At 41.3% G+C, this 21,165-nt stretch overlaps 1 protein-coding gene across 1 annotated transcript in view; it reads left to right on the forward strand.

Moving 5' to 3' along the window:
- LOC103361575 (carbonic anhydrase-related protein 10) overlaps window positions 1-21,165 on the forward strand; it is a 354,679-nt gene that overhangs the window by 61,060 nt on the left and 272,454 nt on the right. The window contains exon 2 of the mRNA XM_008287693.1: window positions 4,706-4,780. Coding sequence (XP_008285915.1) covers window positions 4,706-4,780 — 75 coding nt within the window. The remainder of the gene's footprint in view (window positions 1-4,705; window positions 4,781-21,165) is intronic.

Genomic DNA, 21,165 nt, shown 5'->3' on the forward strand with positions numbered 1-21,165 from the left:
GCAGCTCCATCACCACTGCTTTGTTAACAGGTGAATGAGAAAAGACATTCTAAAGAGTTTTGAGTGTTAAGAGTGTGGTGGAAAATTGGTGTATAAGTGCAAACAATTCACCACAATCCCCACTAAACCCTGAATATAGTCAATGTAAAACAACAATGGTGACTTTTTTGGCTGGTCATATTCTATATTGCACTCATTGTTTTTCTTGTATCCCACATTTTGCATAAACAGCCAGTTTCTACATTTTAACATTTTCAGTTTCTAGTTCCTGCATAACACTGCATATGTTGTAGTAATTAGCGCTGCTGTTCACTTGCTGTAACAGCTCTGCTTTCCCACAGGGATCGTGAAAGGTTCAATTTACGTCTCAGAATTTGTCATTGTAGTATCTCAGCAGTCATTTGTCTAAAACTAATGGCGATAAAACGGTTTCACATTCACTCTAATTAAATTGAAATAAGAGCAGGGTGGGGGCATATCAATCCAACAAGAGCGTTTTATTCTCTTTTTTGTCGTCAGCTGTGTCAACAGTCTGTTTCAGTGTGAACACGTGTGAGAGACGGAGAACTACATCTGTATTGTCAGTAGCTTGTAAAGGGATCATGTCCACAGGTCTCCAAATCTCCCTTATATTATTACTTACAGCAGCAGTAATCCCAAAGGCTCTGCCTTCCCCGAAAACACCACACTACACACACACACGTAGACAAACACACAAGGACCTCTGTACTGTATTGTTCTCTCTGAACACTTACTACTTTACAGCCGGGCCTTTATCTCACAGAACATGATGAAAACATTTTGTGCTTGATAAAGTGGTGCACCACTGTAACTCTATATTTCCTATTCAGTAAAGTTTGCAATATGTAAATGTAAGTGTACAGCATAGTGAAACATCTCTCTGTGTGTTTCATGCTGTGTGTAGCGAGGTGCTGCAGTATTCAATAAATTACCGTTAAAAAGACTAAAAACATTTGTCTGCAACAAACAACAGAACTGTGTCACATAGAGTGGCAACAGCTGGCTGCTTTGTCACACGAGTGAGAAGAAGAGAAAAGCTGTGGCCAACAGAGCTGGTCAGGAATGCATATCTGAGAAACACACGACAGTATTATGATTTGTTTTTCCAATTAAGATTTTTTGGAATGTAGTATTTGTATTTTCACTCTGTTGTAATGCTGACATTTTCTTTTACGTCTAGCAAGTTCATTTTGTCTACTCTTGAATTAGTGCTTAGGTTTCTTCTTTTCAGACAATAGAAATTTTAGGAGATGGTTCTTTACCTGACATGTTTCGACTGACACTTCAGTCTTCCTCAGAGGCGTCAGCTGATCGCCGTGACGTGTCATTTATTTGGTGTTTGGCAAATCCACGTACATTGGGGAAACAGGAAGGAGTTTCAATATCAGAAAAAAGGAACATCAGAAGGAGTGTGAAAAGGTCACAACAGGACGTCTCACAAGAACAGAAAAACAGAAAAACAGAAAGCCGAACAGGAAAACTACAAATCGGCAATATCAGACCACTGCAAACGACAGAACCACATCATGGACTGGTACAACACAAGAATCATAGCATTAAAGCAATAAACATAAAAGGTTAATCAAGGAGGCCATCGAGATCAGAAGACGGGGAACAACGACGATCAACCGGGATGAAGGCACCTTCATGCTGTCACACACCTGGGACTCCCTCCTGCAGGCACGGGTGGGGGGCGTGGCCAATCTGACAGAACTGACAGATCTGTCAGATTGGCCACGCCCATAAGGAACACCAAATAAATGACACGTCACGGCAATCAGCTGACGCCTCTGAGGAAGACTGAAGTGCCAGTCGAAACATGTCAGGTGAAGAACCATCTCCGAAAATTTCTATTGTCTGAAAAGAAGAAACCTAAGCACTGACATTTTCTTTTGTTTTTCATTTTTTAAAAAAAATCTTACCAAGAGCTGAACAGTATGGTATGTTAGTCTTTGTTAGGTGTCCCTCTCTTCAAATTAAATTAACATTGTTGGATCGGAACAAAGCTGCATCATTCTACAATTATGTACAACCAGCTTTGGGGGAAATAACAATATACAGTGATGTGATACAGCAGTTTGTTAAGTAAACCCAATAAATACCTAAATGATATCCCACAATGAACACAACACTCCAAATATGCTAAAATGAAACAAAATAATTTAACTAAGAGCTGGTCAGCATGCTACAGCAAGGAGAGTGCTTATAAAGCTTCATATATGTATATTGTCTACCCAGTTGAAACACCAGAAAATATCTCAGTTTTGTGCTGCTATTGGATATCCTCGTATAAAAATGTCAAAACTGTACAATAAGGACGAATATGTCACAGGTGAAAAGATGTCTTATAATGTTTTAATGTAATAAATGTGTTGAATTCGATTATTCACACTAGATCCTCGCACATTTACACACATGTATATATCATGGGTCAAACTAGCTGGAATTTTTACCTGGAAAAATATCAGGTTAAAAAAAAAAGAAGTTTTATGTTTGTTGAAGTGTGGCAGAGCAGTACAGTGGCTGTTATTGTTACCTTACATAATGTTCTGGGTTTGAATCTGCCAGAGTTCTGTGTTCTCACTATGCCAGCAGATGTTCTGGTTTCTTCCCCCAGTCTAGAGACATCATTTGGATGCAAAAAAAGTTACATCTCTGTTTGAGTTGTTGTGCTGAGTGGACCTGGATGTAAAGTGTGTGAAGTGGTGTCACTTGAAATGTCACTAGAGAAGAACTTTTCAAAATAAATGCGTAAACTAAATGCTAACAATAAGTAACGTTGGCTTGTTTCCAAGCTCCTATGAGCATGTGACAGCAACCAACTCGTGCACAAGCACCAGCTTAAAAGAACAACTTAAAAGAAAACAAAAAATCTAAATATATTCTTTTGTTTTATTGCCGCCTCAGAACGTTCTACGTTTGAATCTGCCTCTCAGTGGGGGTCTTTCTTTCTTCAGCTAGAGGTGTCAGGGTGCAACTAGGTTCACTAAATGAGAAGTAAAATCCTTCAAGCAGTTTCTAAACTGTTAAATTAACATGTTGTGTGAGCTAGCTAGTGCCTTAAAAATAGGAATCACCTGTTGTCAGTTTGGGGGATTTGAACTTTACTTCCAAAATGCTGTGCACAGCCAGAGCACATTAACTTGGTGTACCTCGCTTTCCCTTCTGCTTTCAAGCACATGTCATTTCTACCATTTCTACCCACAGCTTTTGTTGTTGAGTAACCAGTAGCCTCCATATTTTTCAATGTCCAACACCTAAGTACAGCAAGGGTAAATAAATAATTTCACATTTTGTTTGTTCCCTTCAGATTCAGCAGAAGACTGACTGATGGTCAACTGTGCATTTCTGTCTCATTTATTTCAAAGTCCACTCTATTGCTTCACAAGAGTAATTTCTTTAAAAGCGTGATGAAGATGCTGCTTTTCAAGGTGTAACATAAAGTCTGTTTGTTTTCACAGGCTGCAAATTAGGTTTTTAGAAGCAGTGCTACGACTAGCAATCTGACTGTGGAGAGATCATATGTAAATGATAGTTGCAATAGTGACGACTCCAAAGCATCGCAATGATTTGTTCAGTGCCATTGTGTCTGCAGTGGCGCACAGCAATATATGCAGTGCATTAGAAAAAAAAAAAAACTGTGACGGCACGGAGTGGTTCTGATTTTTCATTTCAGTTTTCCTTTCCTTTTAGGAAGACTCACTCTGTCTAAAAACATTATTAATGATCTTGTGTTGCAGTATAAGTGGAGGTTTTGCTAGTGTCCAGCAGCGCTGGGCAGGGGGCCAGCCTCGCTCTAATGGTTTGGAAAGTCTGACACGCTGCTGCTTGGTTTGCCGATGCACTGATTTCAGCCTCCTCCAATCAAAGGCGGTGCTTGCTTCAAATTCGTTTACCATCAAAAAAGAAGAAACAATTGATCACATGGAGAAACAGGTCAACAACCAGAATCCTTTTTTTTTTTTTTTCTTGGAAGGCTAAACTGTGTTCACCTCCACCCCCCTCTTTCTTAGTCTGTGGTAGCAGAGATTGCCCTCTGAGAAAATAGCCTTTTCTGGACCATGTCCAGCCGGCCCGCACCTCGGAAATTGAACCTGCTCTCCAGTGTTACTGCAGCAAGGCTGTGTAAAGGGGACAGCGGAGGGAGGAGGGTTGTTCGGCCACCTCAGCTTCCATTAAAAACAAGCAAGCAGAGTAACCTCTGGACCCTTGATTAAGACCTGGTTTTTCGTGTCGCAAAAAGCAATATCCTAAAGGCTCAGTGGGTAATTCTCACTCACAACTTACTCTTTTACCGAGACCTTTACTGAGTCACCTCAATTATACTGTACCATCCTGCTGTAATCTGGGGCTTTCTTCTATAGCTCACACAACATGACAGAATGAATTTCCATACTAATGCCTGGGGAGTCATTGCATCACATGGTAGTTTGCTAGTGTGTGTGTGTGAACATGTGTGTTGAAGCAGGAGTTCACTTGGAGGCCTGTTTGCTCCTAAGCTGTCTCTGGACTCTATTTGCTAAGCTGAGGAAGTTGGTTGGATGTTTGGAAAGGATGAGGGTTACAAAAAAAGTAAAACATGTATTTCAGTTGAAGAACGTCTGAACATGCAGCTCCAAGTTTTTGCTCTCTTTGTCTGAAGTGACTGATGTCCCCATTTCTGTCTCCTCTCCTCACCTCACAGCACAGCCAAATCCGCCAAAAATTCACGAGGGATGGTGGGCATACAAGGAGGTGGTGCAGGGGAGCTTTGTTCCAGGTAAGCCTCACAACAGTATGCAGCGCTTTGATGTGTGAAAGTTTGCCACAGAATACAGATTTTCCTGCATACACTTTAAACACTGCGTGCTTGATCCTGAAGTCGGAGCTTATTACATATTTAAGATAACATCAGGCCACCTTGCCACTGGCAATAGTTTTTTATTTTTTTCTTATTTTGACAAGCTTTCTTTGCCCTTTACACTCAGCTGACGTTTTTTTCAGTGATTGATTGACAGCGGCTCACTGTTCCTTCCACCTTTTCCATCTTGTTGTGTATCTGCGTGCCAGGCCAATTATTTTCCTGAGATTGTGTTTTTCTGCTGAGTTGAGGTGCTTTTGATAAAGCCTGCAGGTGGCTGTGTGTATGAGTGTGTGTACGTGAGATAATGTCTGTTTTTATGAGGACCAAATGTCTGCATATGGAGAGCACAATTAGGAAAATTCAAACTGAGGACATTTAGTTTGTACTCTTGTACAGACATCAAGGTTAACTTTAGTTGAAGGTGAGCAATTAAACTTTGTATGGAATGGAAATAATGGTATTAATGAGATGCAACAAAAGGTAAATGGGTTATGTCTGACTTCTTGTAAGTCTGGACAAAGGCCTTATTAGCCTCACAAAATTAGAGCTATGGCCCGGCTTTAACTCCAAGCTACCCAATTCCTCATTGCAAGACCATTGATTTAAGTGAACTCTTTTATTTGTAGCTGTGTTTGCTGGGCTGGTAAATTCTATCCTGCTTTTCTCCACACCAGTCACTTGTTGTTGCCTTCCCACATGACAAACAGGGTTTAACTCTTCATCATCTCCTAGTGAGGCTATACTAATGCTGCTGCTACAACAGGCCTGCTGTCAAGCGTAGCGTCAAAGTCATGTGGAGCGGTCCATAAACTATAAAGATGGACGAAGCCATCGTGACAATGCCTATTGGGTTTGACCTTGGGTTTGGCCCTTAGCATCCTGGTGTTTTGATACTGGACATAACTGGCAAGCAGTACAACCTGTCAATCTGAAGAAAGCCCTGCATACCCCAAACATACACTTCATCATCAGCTATTTTGCTCAAAATGAGCACCATAATTTACGAAAAGAAGACCATGTGGTGGTGAGGGAGACTTCAAACTTCAGACATAGGTTCTGTATTTCACATCCTTGGCCCTGTGGCATAATAGCACTTTATACGGGAAACTACACTTCATAACTGAAATTTTACAGTCAGGGCCCCATTCAGATCTGCAGGTCAGGTCGTCTGAGAGTTGTCAACTCTGATTTCAGTGACCTCCAGTTGCCAAACAAAGAAATACATGGCAGAAACGACGATAATAACACACAAAATATTTATTAGCTGCTGTTACAAACAAATAATAAAACAACAATGACGTAAAAATGCATGTTGAAGCTTTTTTTAAATGTACACTGAAAAGACATGCATATAAAATACATTAGTTTTACATGACATTGATGATTTTGTTTTAAGTTTAATTCTTCATTTTGAATGGTTTTCTATTTATAGAGTGACGGTGATAAAGCAACACAAGAGTGTCTCTATCCTCTTGTAATACATGCTGTCCTAATAGCTGCCAGCTTGTCTCTGACAGTCCTTGTCTCTCAATTATCAAATTGGATTACTGTAGAGAAAACATGAAAAGTCTCCAGAGACACTGTAGCATGAAATATAGCCCTGCCTGTCTCTGCATCCCACAGACTGACTGTTGATTCATCCTTTGGCTTATACACCCCAGCCAGGATGAGGATCCCTAAGTATGCATGTAGATGCATTCCATCCAGCTCCGTCCACTTCTCCCCCAAATGCAAATTGCAAATATGTGACATGAACCATTTTTATTTTATGTGTTGATGACAGTTATTAAGCCAAGCAGGATGAGTTTCATACCAAAAAATTCAACACTTTTAAGATTTTTTAACTTTAAAATGGGTCAATTTGACCTGCAACATGACAGGAGGGTTAAATGTCTTCACTGGAAAAAATACAGTTTGTAGTAAAGGGAAAAACACGTGAAATGCATGGAGGAAATGGCAGGCTTGCATCTGAAGTTTACATCTGTTGAGTCAGACTACATGCAACTTAGTAAATCAGGGAGGTAAAAATAATTTATGACAGTAATGCTTCAAAGTGAATTTTGAAGCTATAAAATGAGGGATAAGTATTAGAGTTTCCATGTTGTGTGAAGGCAGAGGTTAGAAGTAAGGGCTCAAGGAATAAACTTCCAGATGCAGTGCAACACAGTGAGGTAATGCAGTATTGAGGTGTGTTCATAGCAAATAAACACAAACCCGAAGGACTCCCCAGCATGTCCAGACATACGTAAATAAGTGCCTGTTTGTCCTTCCCTCTGGCACCAATAGCTTGACGGTTTTGCAGCTCCATTTATATCTCGACTATCTCTTGTAGCAGTTCTCCACGGCGTACTTGCTTTACTAACAACCATACAACAGCTTGAGCAGTTAAACACCATTCATGATCCTTCTGTGGCCGTGCCGAGAACTCCCAACCCTAGTTACCTTGTTCTTCAGCTGGTAGGATTTCATAGCCGGGACATAAAAAGGGAAAGGAAAGGTTTTTCACTGCAAATGAGGCCCAATTTAATGATGCAGGGATAAATAATGTTTATGGAACGTGTTTCTATTGAGGGCGGCAAGGTGGCTCGGTGGTTAGCGTCGTTGCCTTGTAGCAAGAAGGTCGTCGGTTTGCGTCCCGGTGAGGACACCTGGGATCTTTCTGTGTGGAGTTTGCATGTTCTCCCTGTGCGGCGTGGGTTCTCTCCGGGTTCTCCGGCTTCCTCCCACACGGTCCAAAAACATGTTGAGGTTAATTGGTGATTCTAAATTGTCCGTAGGTGTGAATGTGAGTGTGCTTGGTTGTCTGTCTCTAAGTGTAGCCCTGTGATAGACTGGCGACCTGTCCAGGGTGTCCCCTGCCTTCACCCTAAGTCAGCTGGGATAGGCTCCAGCCCGACCCTAGTGCGGATTAAGTGGTGTATAGATAATGGATGGATGGATGGATGGATATTCCTATTGAATTTACAGTTGTCTACTCGGACAGTGAGGTTGCCGGTTCGCGTCCCGGTGGGGGCACCGGAATCTTTCTGCGTGGAGTTTGCATGTTCTCCCCATACAGCGTGGGTTCTCTCCGGGTTCTCCGGCTTCCTCCCACAAGGTCCAAAAACATGTTGAGGTTAATTGGTGATTCTAAATTGTCCGTAGGTGTGAATGTGAGTGTGCTTGGTTGTCTGTCTCGAAGTGTAGCCCTGTGATAGACTGGTGACCTGTCCAGGATGTCCCCTGCCTTCACCCTAAGTCAGCTGGGATAGGCTCCAGCCCGACCCTAGTGAGGATTAAGTGGTGTATAGATAATGGATGGATGGATGGATATTCCTGTTGAATCTACAGTTGTCTACTCGGACAGTGAGTGGTGGCAGCTAAATTTCATGCATATCTGATATCCATACTGGGCTACGTCAAAGTAAACACCACCTTAAAGCAGTAATCTATCACAACAAGTTTTATATAAATTCATCTCCCTATCCCCATTTCAGCTATTCCATATGGAGACCATCAGTACAGCAGCTCAGTGGAAGTCTGTACAATCTAGAATATTTTCTAATTTGACAGTTATAGGGGTGCTTCTCAAAAGTTGCAAATTACGAGTTTGATTGGCAGTTAAATGATATTGTTGAAATTGAAATGGAAATGAAACCTCTCTCTCATCGGAAAAAGCAACAATATCAGTGTAAAGCTCCAGTCAGCTATGCTACAGTAATGCTATAAGAGCTCTGAACCCTCTCAACTCCTTTTCACCTGTTAATGGCCCATTTCACTTTGCTGAAATGCCTCTTTGCAGAGGTCAAAAACAGTGGCCCGGCATCTTGGAACATTTGCACCCCAAGGTTAGCAAAGCAGATGAAATTCCTTTCTCGGGCCCGTATCACTGTGGCTAACCTTTAGAATAGTGCTTATCCTTACAGATTGCTCTCAATTAGCTTTCCTTTTAGTAAAGGTCAGATATAACTCTAAGTGCTGCATCGGTTTCCCCTTTGCTCTCACCTTTTTGTTCCTCAGCAGTGCCTTAGCTCTTTCAATCTAGGTTTTATGCTATGCTATATGTCTTTAAACTCAATCATTGTTGTGCTTCTTTCTCAGCTCAACCACTTATCCCAGCATTATGTGTCACAATTGTACTTGTTCGTTTTCTCATTTCACTGTAATTAATGTAAGAATACAGGATATGTTCTGTTAAGTTTGTGTGCTTATTCGTTTGCATCTGGTGTGTGATTTTAAAATTCAGCCGAACTGTATTTAACATGGCAGTTCAAATTCACAAAGAAATGATCTTGTTCTAGTTTCTCCAGACTTACAACTGTATGCTGTAAAAACGTATTTAAACCCATCGTCAAATGTCAAAGGACCAAAAATAGCCCAGACATGCAGAGCCTGTATTTAGGTCAGAGTAATATTTTTGACTTAATTTGTATGAATGATAATCAAGGCTTTTTTAAATTTCTTTTTTTTCGTACTACACAGACACTAAGAGGCCATCTTTTTTTGGTTGCTTGTAGTGAATGTTTAATCGCATACACATTAGTTCAGTCCTCTGGCTAGCTGTCCATTTAAAAAAGACACTGGTAGGTAATGCAAACATCCTTTGGAGGAGAGCTGTGATGATTTGGCCTTCAACAGCAGCAATGTCAGTCATGAAACTAGCTTCTTTTTTCTGTGTTTGTTGTTGTTGTTGTTGTTGTAATTATAGTGGCTGTTTGAAAAAAAAATCTGCCAAACTAGGTGCTGTGAATCTTACGACTTATGGAACCTCGAGGTTCTCAGGCATGTTGTTCTGATATTCCATGTGTATGTTTAGGACCTCTTGTCCACGCTGCCCTATGACAAACTGATAAATTCTATCTATGAATAAAGACTATGTGGCACAAGTGAAACTTCTAGAATTAATAATGCAAAAGACATCACTGTTTTCCTCTAAAGGGCACATTTATGAAGTCAGAAGTTGATGCTAGACATAGTCAATACATGGGTTAACTGTGGGGTTTCTGAAGTATGGGACTGCTAGGATAGGATAAAAAAGTACCGTACAGTAAATCATGCAAAGATATTAAAGTAGAGCCTCAGAATAAAACTATGGATGTACAAATGGTCATGATAAATCTCCTTTATGTTGCTTAAACTCCAAAATTTGCTGAAAAAAGTCATGACATACTGATGTCCATCACATACAGCCCTGCTATCTTCCTTCCATTGCCACCTCTCTCTCCCTGTGTCATCTGATGGCCCCGGTGTGCACGCAGAACTTAGGGCTTGAGTACATTTGTCCCTCTGTGTGGCCAGAACCCTGCTGCTACTCTCCCAATTGGAACAAGGTAATGGGGCAGCGCTGCGGAGTTTGCAGCAGTTACCTCCCACCCGAGGCTAATGACAGCGCGGCAGAGGCATCGATGGAAGATGGGAAGTAGGAGGATGGAGAGAGGAAAAGCTGGATGGCAGGGAGAGGTGGGAGACCTGCAGTGAGGGCAACTGCAAGGCAGAGAGCCATGAGAGTGCTCAGAGAGACTGACACAAGGATGCTTTTAGGGAGCTGATGGTGTAACAGGAAATCACTCTGGATTTCACACAGACACAGAGGCAGCCATTACAGCCCTCAATCTCATAAGATTTGTCCCAATGGATCCATATTAGAAGACTTTGTTGTTGTTGATTTAGGATTAAAATGTTGAACTGTGTGCTTATGCTGCATTTCTGAAAATAATCAGGATGAGTGTTGCTGCTAATTCTGTTCATCATTATTGTGCTGTTGAGCCTCATATACCGTTGCCCATAAAGTTGGAATAATTTTTGTTTTCAAACACATCTCTCTTTTTATTTCTGTTTATACACATCAGTAATCATTTTTGATGAGGCGCAATGATTACATAGTGAGTCCCAGTTACCCAGGTGACATGAATTCAGACTGAAGAGTGGGACGTCCTGCCCATTGACTCCATCAACCAGCTGGTGGACAGTATTCCACGATGTCGTAACACATTGATCCATGTCAGGGGTGGCCAGACTCATTAGTGACTGAGTGACATTTGAAAGAGTGATATTGGACATTCTTATCTTCGTCACAAATTATATAATTCATAACGAAGTTTAGAGCGGTTTTCATGATGATTGACAAATATATTCAGTAAAAGAGCCACCTCACCCAAATACCAAATAACCCTGTTTTATTGTGGTTTTGGTTTGCCTCCACCTCAGTACAATGTAAGTAAATGACATTTGTGAAACTTGATTTTATTTCTGCAGGGAACACCTGTGAGAACTAAATTGCCTGACTTAGGCTAGTCATGAGAGTCATGTTTGAGTAGTCTACCTTTTCCCATCTTTGCTTTTGAATGTTGACTTCACTGGTGCTAAACCATAGACTGTATAAAAGATGGACGTAGCTACAGTGACGTCACCCGTTGGTTTCTGCACTGAGAAAATGAAGCCAGGATTTTGCTACTTCCTGGTTGACATCTTGGATTTTTGGAGCCAGTGACGCAAAAATCGTCGGAGGGGGGCGGAGCCATAGGAGCAGCGATTGGTCAGACGGATTGAGAGGCGGGCCCTCTCTGCCCGCCCACATTTACCGCCTTCTGCTCGCTTCGTCTGTATTGTCACTGCCGACTGTCAATCAAGCCAGCCACGCCCTTTGCCCCGCAAAATTTTGAGGATTTTTTAAAAATTCAGTATTGATTTATTTTCAGATTGGCCACCTGATCTCTGGATTTGAATATGAAAACTAATAAGAAAAAAATCCTGAGCTGTAGGAATGCAGTATTTGGTGTTCTGTGATCACTTCTTTTCCAATTCAAGTCTATGGGAGCCAGGGATTTTTGGAGCCAGCAGCTAGCAGATGTAGGTTTTTGACATTTCCTGGTTGGCTTCATTTTTCAGGGCCAGTTGCTACGTCCATCTTTTATACAGTCTATGTGCTAAACATTACAGACACCAAAAATCTCGGGGAGATGTGAAACAAAGATCCTCATCCATGTGCTATGAACATTCTGCATTTGTTAGACTTAAAAGCTGAAAAGTGTGGCTTTTGTAAATCAGTGTTTACATAATATAACAATGTCTTTAATCTCTTTATTGCTTGTACTGCCAAGCGTTTTATTCAGTCGTTCCGTGAGCAGCTGCTTTAGGGTTACTCACCTTCCCCTGTGACATCCTCTCTTCTTCATCTCAGTGGCTGCCAGTCCCCTTGGCTACCTCCATAAATCATACACTGCTTTGATTTACCAAACAGCTTCTTAGGCATTGGAGGGCATGTCAGACTTTTCATGTCTTACACTGTGTTTATAATAAGGGTATGGTCTGAGGAACACATTAGCTTTCTGTAGCAGTTTAGGACCATCACGTGTAGGTGGTGTTCATCCTGCTGCAACAAACCATAGAGGGAAAGTTTGTGCAGTGAGGCGAGCTTGCTAAATCACATTTGGCTGTCTACAAATTTTCTTGAGTGACAGTAACAATGCTTTTCAACAAAACTACCACCAAAATACCATTTACTTTAGATATCTCAAAGCGTACATGGCTCTATACCACTAGCGAGGTAGGCCAGGAAATATCTGACATTTTTTTTTGTGAGTTAGGAAGTGTGCCCCTTGGAGGCCTATTTGCTGAAACAATGTGGGGCCCAGTTGTCATGTCAGCCCCTCTTCTGGTTTCATTGGATGATTGTTGTTCTGTTTTCTTGCAAACAAAGCATGGAGGACAGCTCTTGATCTTGAATTTGTTGAGCATCAAATCGAGCCGTCAGATCTTATTACAGATCGTAACATCTGATAGTCCATTTTCTTTGGCGTCAGAGAATTTTGTCACAGCTTCTCATTGCCAGAATTAAATTTAATCCAGTGTTTTCCCCTCCTCACACTTTTGTTTAATGGCCACTTTTGTTTCCAGTAATCAAACAAGCAGCTGCAGTTTTTCCAGAAGGCACATCACCTTATTAACATTTTTTTTTTCACATCCCACTGTGACAAGAACCAAGCACCAGTTATAGAATTTTAGCCCACCAGTCGCAAAGTCCAAAAGGCAGTGTTGTGAAAAATCCCCCTCTTTTTTTTCTCTTGCTCTCTCTCCTTTTCTTTTTACTGCTCCAACTAAGCTCCTCTCTGAATCAATGGAGGATGCTAATTGGCAGGTACTTTGTATATGTCTGGCAGGTAGCAAGCTCTTCTTCAAGTGGCAATTGCTGATCGAAAACCAATTAAAAGAGCAAAGACACCACTAGCAGGGCCACGCACAATTTGCCGCCAGCCAATTTATGCGAAGAAAATGGATATCCAATAGCACATTGCCAGCTTGTTTTGAATGTATCCAAGCCAGCCCCTGCACTGGTGGTGGAAACAAGAAATTTGCAGGAGCTACTGTACTATAGCGGTTCTGATGAGGAGAGGCCTCTTAGTGGTAGGATCAGTACCTCCAGAGAGCAGGGGATGGTTTCTGACAGCCAACACTGCACAGCAGAGGCTGTTTGATGGGCAGCCAGCATCTAGGTAAACAGATTTGGCCCCAGAAGAAATTTCTTCTTTCGCCTCTCATGTTAAAATATTACCTACCGCAGTGATACACTGCTCCACTATTTTTCTGTTTTGGTACACAGTGGTACGATCCCAGCCCTTTTTCTCTTTGTACTTTAGTGTTGAGGTATCCACAAATGGAATGGATAATACTTTGGATCAGTTCAGCTTGATGCGTTTTAACATTTTGAAAAAAGAAAAGGGTCTTCCAGGGGTCCAGCCTTATTCGGAGGCAGGAGTTTACTCCTGTGTGAGTGCAGACGTTTTCTACATCGATTCTAAAACTCACACAGCTTCTCCCAACTCCAGACTGAAATGTGCTTTATTTTTCCAAAGCCCACAAATAATCTGTACACCTATGCACGGCTTACACACAAAATGCAGGATGTATCCACGTTTTTCTCACCTCAGATTCTATAACAAAATATCCTTTGTCATTTGAGATCATAACATCTCCTGAACATTTAGGGGACTAAGCAGTAAGGCTCAAAGAGAGCTGGCTGAGTGACACAGAGCATTTGTTTCACTCCTGTGAAGCTCACTGTTTCAATACATTGCGCTGGAGCTTGTTTCAAATGAAAAAGTTTGTGCCACATGAAGCTTCCAAAGCTTTTCAGAAAGTTTTATTCATTTTGACAATCTTGATTTTTTACAGCCAAACTGCGTGACAGCTACATAAATATTATGCTGTCATTATATTATATTGTAACGCAATTAAAACGTTAGATAAAAGTAAGTCATGCATGCAGATTAGTTAAAAAATGCAATGAGTTCACAGTGACAGTAAACATACACTATAGCAATAAGGTAAATAAATATCTTCTATCACCATAGCTATGTTTTGTCTGGGTTTTGTGGATATGCATTAATTGTATTTTACATACAACATATGGACACATTTACTTTTTATACAGCAGTGCATTAACATTTTCACATCTTCTCTTTAATCTTAGACATTCACACACAAGATCTGAAGATAATGGTGCATCACTACACTTACAGCATCAGCCACTCAAGACTTGCATACTAATATCCAAGTGATACTACTGCTAGCTTTAGTTCACATTTGTTTTGAATGTAGCGACGTGAATGTGAGTGTCAAGATCTGCTCGCATACGCATATTTTCTGAGATTGAGAATTATTTTAATATATTGTCAAGTGGTGTTGATATTATATACTTAACAGCGACACACTTATTGATTACTTACCATCAATGTATACCACACCAGATTGCACCTGATCTAGACCAGAGTCTGCCTCTTCCAAAAGGATCCATTACTGGGTCCAGTATTCAAAATTTACATATTGAAAAACGGTACAGATTACTAAGTGTGGAGGCACAACAACACAGTTAGAATCAAGACAGGTGTTGTTGTGGTTTAATTGCAGAGTCACAGACTGCTGTAAGTGTTGCAAATCAGGTAATGTCACTGTATCCCTGAAAATTCTGAAAATATCACTAAAAACATTCATGCTTTGCTGAGGTGAAAAAGTTGGAGTATCACTAAAAGAAACTGCAGCATTGTTTTCTTTTTTTTTTTTTTGCTGTTGGAGGACTGAAGCTCCTTTAATGGTGACATTGCACTGGATCTTCTTTTAAAGTTGTTTAACAGCAACACCTGGAGACTTAGCATCACCAGCATCTGATATTCACACAATGGTAGTGGACTGAAACTGGCATTAATTTGCATTTGGTTGTGCTAATTTTATTCAGATGTGATGAGGTTAGGTGGGCTTACTTTGTAACATTGCTGCTGAAAGATGATTACTTTCAAAGCATTTACTGAGTTGCAGAAATTGTGAGACCAAAATATTTATGCTAAGAAAATGCAAGAAAGACCTTAAAAGCAGTCTGATGAACACTTGGATGCAAACCCAGCTTTTCCGTCCCTTTTTTTCACACAAACAGAGCAAAGCCTCAAAAGGGGAGAAAGCATACATAAAAGAGGAGGGAATAAAAAAGAAACATATACAAAGAGTAGAGGAGGAATAGGAATAGAGGAAAGGAAAAGAAAAGAAAAATGCACTTATTTCATCCGCTGACATTGTGTATAATGATATTCTACTGCTCCAGTGTTATACTGTTGCTGTACGCCTTCATCCGCCTTCATGGGACAGCCACTGTACACTTCTGGTCTTAAAGGAACATTTCACCCAGGGCAGTGTCTCTGTGTCCACTGTCAGCTTGATAGAACAAAATGTCAAATAGTCAAATGTTTTCTTTTTAGCTCCTCTACATATTTAGAGACTATGGCTACCTCCGTCTTTGTGTCCGCTTACCATAGTTACATGCGTTTCTACAGTGAACTCTGAGAGGAATCTTCAGATGGAGTCTCTTCATTAATTGCTGATTCATCAAGGATGAAACCTGATTGAACTGAAACTTTAACATTACATTCGCTTCACCTAGGGGTGGGCGATATGGCAAAAATATCATATCACGATTTTTTTAAATTATAAAATCACAATTTTGATTTTATCACGATCTTACATGTATTTTTGACCTCTTTCCACCGCTTGCTTGTCTTCTCATATGGAGTGCCTTTATCAAATGGCTTTGTTGATGTTGTCTGTTTGGGTCCAGCTGCTGTCTCTGGCTGCGGTGCTGCCGGCGATCCCCTCGCTGTTTGACTCCCAGCAGACTGTTTAGGGTGCTTTCTCTTCAAGTGAATTGAGCAAGTTTGTTGTGTTGCCATCCAACGTGCGAACCGTCTCTGCGGTTGGGGACTGCAGACCTAAACGAGCCATACAAACTCCTCACACTGGCAGATAGTCTACACCAGGGGTGGGCAATCCTGGTCCTCGAGGGCCACAATCCTGCATGTTTTAGATGTTTCCTTCTTCCAACACACCTGATTCACATGATCAGGATCGTTATCAGGCTTCTGTAGAGCTTGATGATGAGCTGATCATTTGAATCAGGTGTGTTGGAAGAGGGAAACATCTAAAACATGCAGGATTGTGGCCCTCGAAGACCAGGATTGCCCACCTCTGGTCTACACGGTCTAATCCTTGACGATATAATATCGTCATATCGTGCACCCCTAACTTCACTTGATAATGTTGCCTTAGGAGTGTTATACTGATACTAGCTTTCCACTTCATAAGACAGAGAGTAATTCGTAGGTTTGTTTAGTTCCTAAATCAGTTTCTTCCAAGAACTGCGAACATCAGATAACATCACTGACGGACACAATGTTGCTGAATGTAATTAGCTTCTCATTAGCTGCAGCATGGCGGGTCACATAGATATCAACAGACAGTTACCAACAAATAAATCTGCTGAACAAGAGATATTTTAGATAGTGGAGGAAACTTTAACAAACAAGAAGCAGCAGTGTGTTGATCCACAGATGCTGCAGCTCACTGAATAATATTTTGCATGAAAGTGTTTCGTTCATTTGTCATTTCTCATCACTTGTCATAACATTTCTCATCTTGAAATCGTACTTTCCACTTTAGTGGCTGTTAATGGATAATCAGAAAATTTGGTCATGGCTTCTGTCAACTAAATGAACACTGCTGATGTTTCCTTGTGCTGCTGCTTTACCTAAATGTGCATCTGACAGGGTTCACATTCAGGAAGTCTGTGATAAAAACCCTGTGTGGTGTAACTGCTCACTGTCAGAGAGAACAGGGCAGCTCAGCAGGCTGACACACAACACACTCCCTCATCTGGTCACTCACACACACACACACAAACACACACACACAAACACACGCACACACACAGAGACTGAGGAAAATAATTCAGTTTGAGCAGAGCAAAGGGAAACGCGCTGGCCTGATGTTAGGGCAGTATTTACATTTTTGGTGAGCTGTCAATTAGTAATTTGATATTTGGAAAATCCTACACATACACACAAGCAAAGAGACACACAGTGGTGTACACACAGTGACAGCTGTGGGTATTAAGTGGCAGTGTGATGGATGGGGTTCAGACAGGATGGCCCTCATAACCTCCCCTTTATTTACCCTCCACTGACTGACAGCAGGGGAAGAGAGGAGGAAAAGAAGCAGTGAAGACAGAATAGGAGAGGAGTAGAAAGGAGAGGGTTTTTTTGTTTGGTTTTTTTTATATTAATAATTGCTGCTGAACCTCCTCAATCAGGCTTCTTGGTGGTGTCAGAGCAATGAGTCTGTGCCAAAGGGTTCAGGCAACTACATTTACCAGAACCCTTCCCCTATATAACAACTGGGGCAACTGCCATTTCCACTTAGGCAAGTGAGCACATGCCTTCTCCTTAGCTCCTTCCCAGTTCTTTTTCTGAAAGTCCTCAGAACCGAGAAACACTTTCACACCCATCTTTCCCCACTGAAGTCCACCAGGCACTAGTTCACCTGTGCACATGAAGCCTACTCATTGAGAGACAGGATGTCCTGCAGATATTGAACGTCTCATTGGCTAGTTATAAAGATGTTCACATCGTCTGCATAAACAGACAAAACAAGGAGGCAGCACCAAACATTCAGCACCACTGTACAGTAAATTCACCCAAGTCAAAAACCCATCACTAATTCCAAAAGCCCTTAATACACTGAACAAATAAGAGCGATCCACCCAGTCAAAAGCCTCTCCTGATCTAGTGGTGTATTACTAAAACTCATAAGTGTCATATTTACATGATAAGTAGATCACAGATTAAGAAAATGTTCTCCAACATCATCTTGTCAGGTACACAATAGGTTTGGCTCATATTTACAAGTACTTCCACAGAGTCTATTAGTCTGTTAGATCAAGCTCTGGGAAGCACCTTATAATCACCACAGAGAAGAGCTACTGGCAGACCAGTGGAGAGGCCGTCGATTCCTGGTGCCGGTACTGATGTCATTTGGTTGAAGGTGACTGTCAGTTCCACCAGAGACATAGCAAAATCCAGAGCAGCTCTCTCCTCCAGGCTGACCCAGGGAAGACCCACCAAGAGCTTCTTGTGGCTCCACATGCAGCACTTGTCTGCTCCAAAGAGGGAAGTGTAGAAGTCCACTGCATGGTTCTCCTCTCATTTGGGTCTCATTGTGTCCTGTTGAAATGTGAGTAGGACTTCATCCTTTCACCCGGTGATATTGAAGACTTGTGCACACAAGGTGGTGGTCAGTAAAGTAGCAAGTTAATATTGCTGAGGTAATCCCTTCCTCTGACTCATTTATTTCTTCTAGAGAGTACAAATCTACATTCTTACCAGTAGTGTTACTGATGGAGACAGTGTCTGACTGAATGCCATACTCCATTTCCTGCCCCTTGCCTAATACCTGGCTATTAGACACAGCCTCTGTGTTCTGTCCTTTACAAGTCTTTAGAGTTTGATTTCCATCTGCATAACGTGTGGAAGCTGCTTCCTTAATGAATTCTACAGACTGAGGTTGATCACTATCATTCTTGAAACTGAGCTTGTTCCTGTCTATTGAAATTTTATTCTATCTAATACTCTCCAAGTCAGAAACATAGGCCACAGCGTAACCGGCGCCAGCGATAGGCTGTGAGACTGACAGTGGACTCGGCCAAAGCACCAGCCGCATCCAGCCTCTGTGTACGTGGTCACATGAAGCATTTATGTCCCACATCACCACACTGTAGTCACATCATTTGTCCTGAGCTCTCGTACACCATGTAGGAGCCTGCTCATGCCAGACAGATGGAGGAAGATTCCTAAACATCAGGTTAACAACAATCACAAGAAACTACTGAATGACCTGATCATGTAGATACAAAGATTGAAAACAGATGAAAGTCTGTGAATAGGAATAGAAAACAATCCAAATCTCCTGCAACTGACCACCATCAGTCACGGTCACACTCAGAGGGGAAGAGGACAATATGAAAGGGGTGAAGAGAGGAGAAGATGGAAATGGAGGGAGGAAAGATAGACACAAAAGAAGATAAGGGAATGGAGATAGGTGAGACAGCAAAATAGGAAAATAAACATTTGCAAAGAAGTGAGGACCTAAAACAGGACAATGTTGTAGGAGGCAGAGGAGAGGAGAAGAAACCGACAGCAGAGAGGAAGAAGAGAGGAGGGGAGGAGTAAAGTGATGATGAAAGAAAGGAGATGAAAGAACAGGATGGATGGTGGATGGGCAGGGAAGTGTTGGGGAGGGGGTGTATGGGGAGAGGAGTCAAGTCCAAGTCAGACCAAGCAAGCAGATAAAAGCAGAGGCAGCCAAGTGGAGGTTAAGAGAAAGAGAGCAGAGGGGATAAATAGAGATGAAGGGTGGATGGAGGGGTGGAGTGTGGTGGAGGTATGAGGAGAGCGGCTGGGATTTAAAGAGCCAGGCAAAGCAAAAGACAAACAAACAAAAAAGTAGTGAAATTGAAAAACAGACAGTAGCACTGTGATGATGGGTGCAAACACTTTTGTCACCTCCTTTAAATTCTTCAATTCCAGAGGTTAGCAGGAATCTGTCAGTCACATTCACTGTACGCTCTGCTGGCCTTCCACTTACACTGACAATAAGAAAACTTTCTTTTTACCCTCTCCCCCTTTTGATCTCTGCTGATCACCTCAGATGTGTTGTGTCTATACTGGCTGTCTGCATTACTCTGCAGCCTCACACCATCCTTATTTCATCACAACCGCCATTTCTTGCATTCTTTACTCCTTCTCTGCCTTCAAATGCTATCAATAGCTTTCTTTACTCTGCTAATTAAGGGCAAGCAAACATGTCAGTGTTCAGCTTGTTCAGGTTCAGTGACGGTGTTGATGGAAAGCAAAGCTTTGCTGCACTGTTTGTAGATCCGTCTAAGGATTTTGATTCTGGTGATTAAGCTGTTTACTACTGGGTGAGAGTCATTCTGGTCAAATAGCGTTGAGTTAAAACTATTGTTGCCGAAGGCTCTAAATCAAGTCGAGATGGTTGACAAAGGTGCAAGGTCGTGCCTGAGTTAGAATTTTTGTAAGTGGAATCACATTGTCACATGAGTCACGGGTGACATTCCTCATGACAAGTAGTATTTTCCCTTCATGTTACTGTACGGATTGTTTGGACTGAGGAGCCAGGCAGCCCATGACATTCTGGTTATATCAGCATCAACATTTTTGGTATTTCTCTTTGAACAACATGTGAATGAATAAACAGAAACAAAAGGAACATTTTAAAACAAATTCATAACAGTGAAATTGTCCAGAAAGACCAACTCTGCAGTGATTAGTGAAGGCACTGTTGTATTTAATTTCTTAGAGGGCAGCTGTATGACAGTATGTGACAGTGTACAGAGCACCTAAACAATGCCCTGTTTCTATCTTAGATTTTCAGAGCTACTCTCCACCATCTGCAACTACAACCAAATAATTATTTCAGTTGATTTTAACTTGTTGATAATCAGACAGACTCTTTTGCTTTTGGATTTTTCAATTTGCTTAACTATGTGAATTTCATTCAACATGTAACCCAGTCTACTCATCATAGAGGCCACATTTTAGACCTTGTAATCACTCAAGGCCTGTTTGCACAGATCTCTTTTTTTTTCTGATCATTCATGTGTCTTTTTTACTGTTGGTGGTAGTGATGATGGGTTGATGGTTTTATAAAACAAGATATTCCAGAGAGACTTGTTAGGAAACACCATCTTCCTACTGAAGTGGCTACAGATTTGATCAGTATTTGTGGGTTATTTGGTAGAAATTTGACCTTCCTACTGTGATTTTATTGTAGATCATTTAACAGTAAACTTAGGTCAACCGTCAAGACAGTGGCCCTACTAAAAAGAAAAAGATCACAACAAAATCCATGCCTCTAAATGTAGCAGAATTTAAAAAAAATCTAAAACGAAACTGTAGAAGAGCACAAAGAAGATGGAAAAAACAGTA

This window comes from Stegastes partitus, unplaced genomic scaffold, assembly GCF_000690725.1.
Source record: "Stegastes partitus isolate 25-593 unplaced genomic scaffold, Stegastes_partitus-1.0.2 Scaffold514, whole genome shotgun sequence".
NCBI lineage: Eukaryota > Metazoa > Chordata > Actinopteri > Pomacentridae > Stegastes > Stegastes partitus.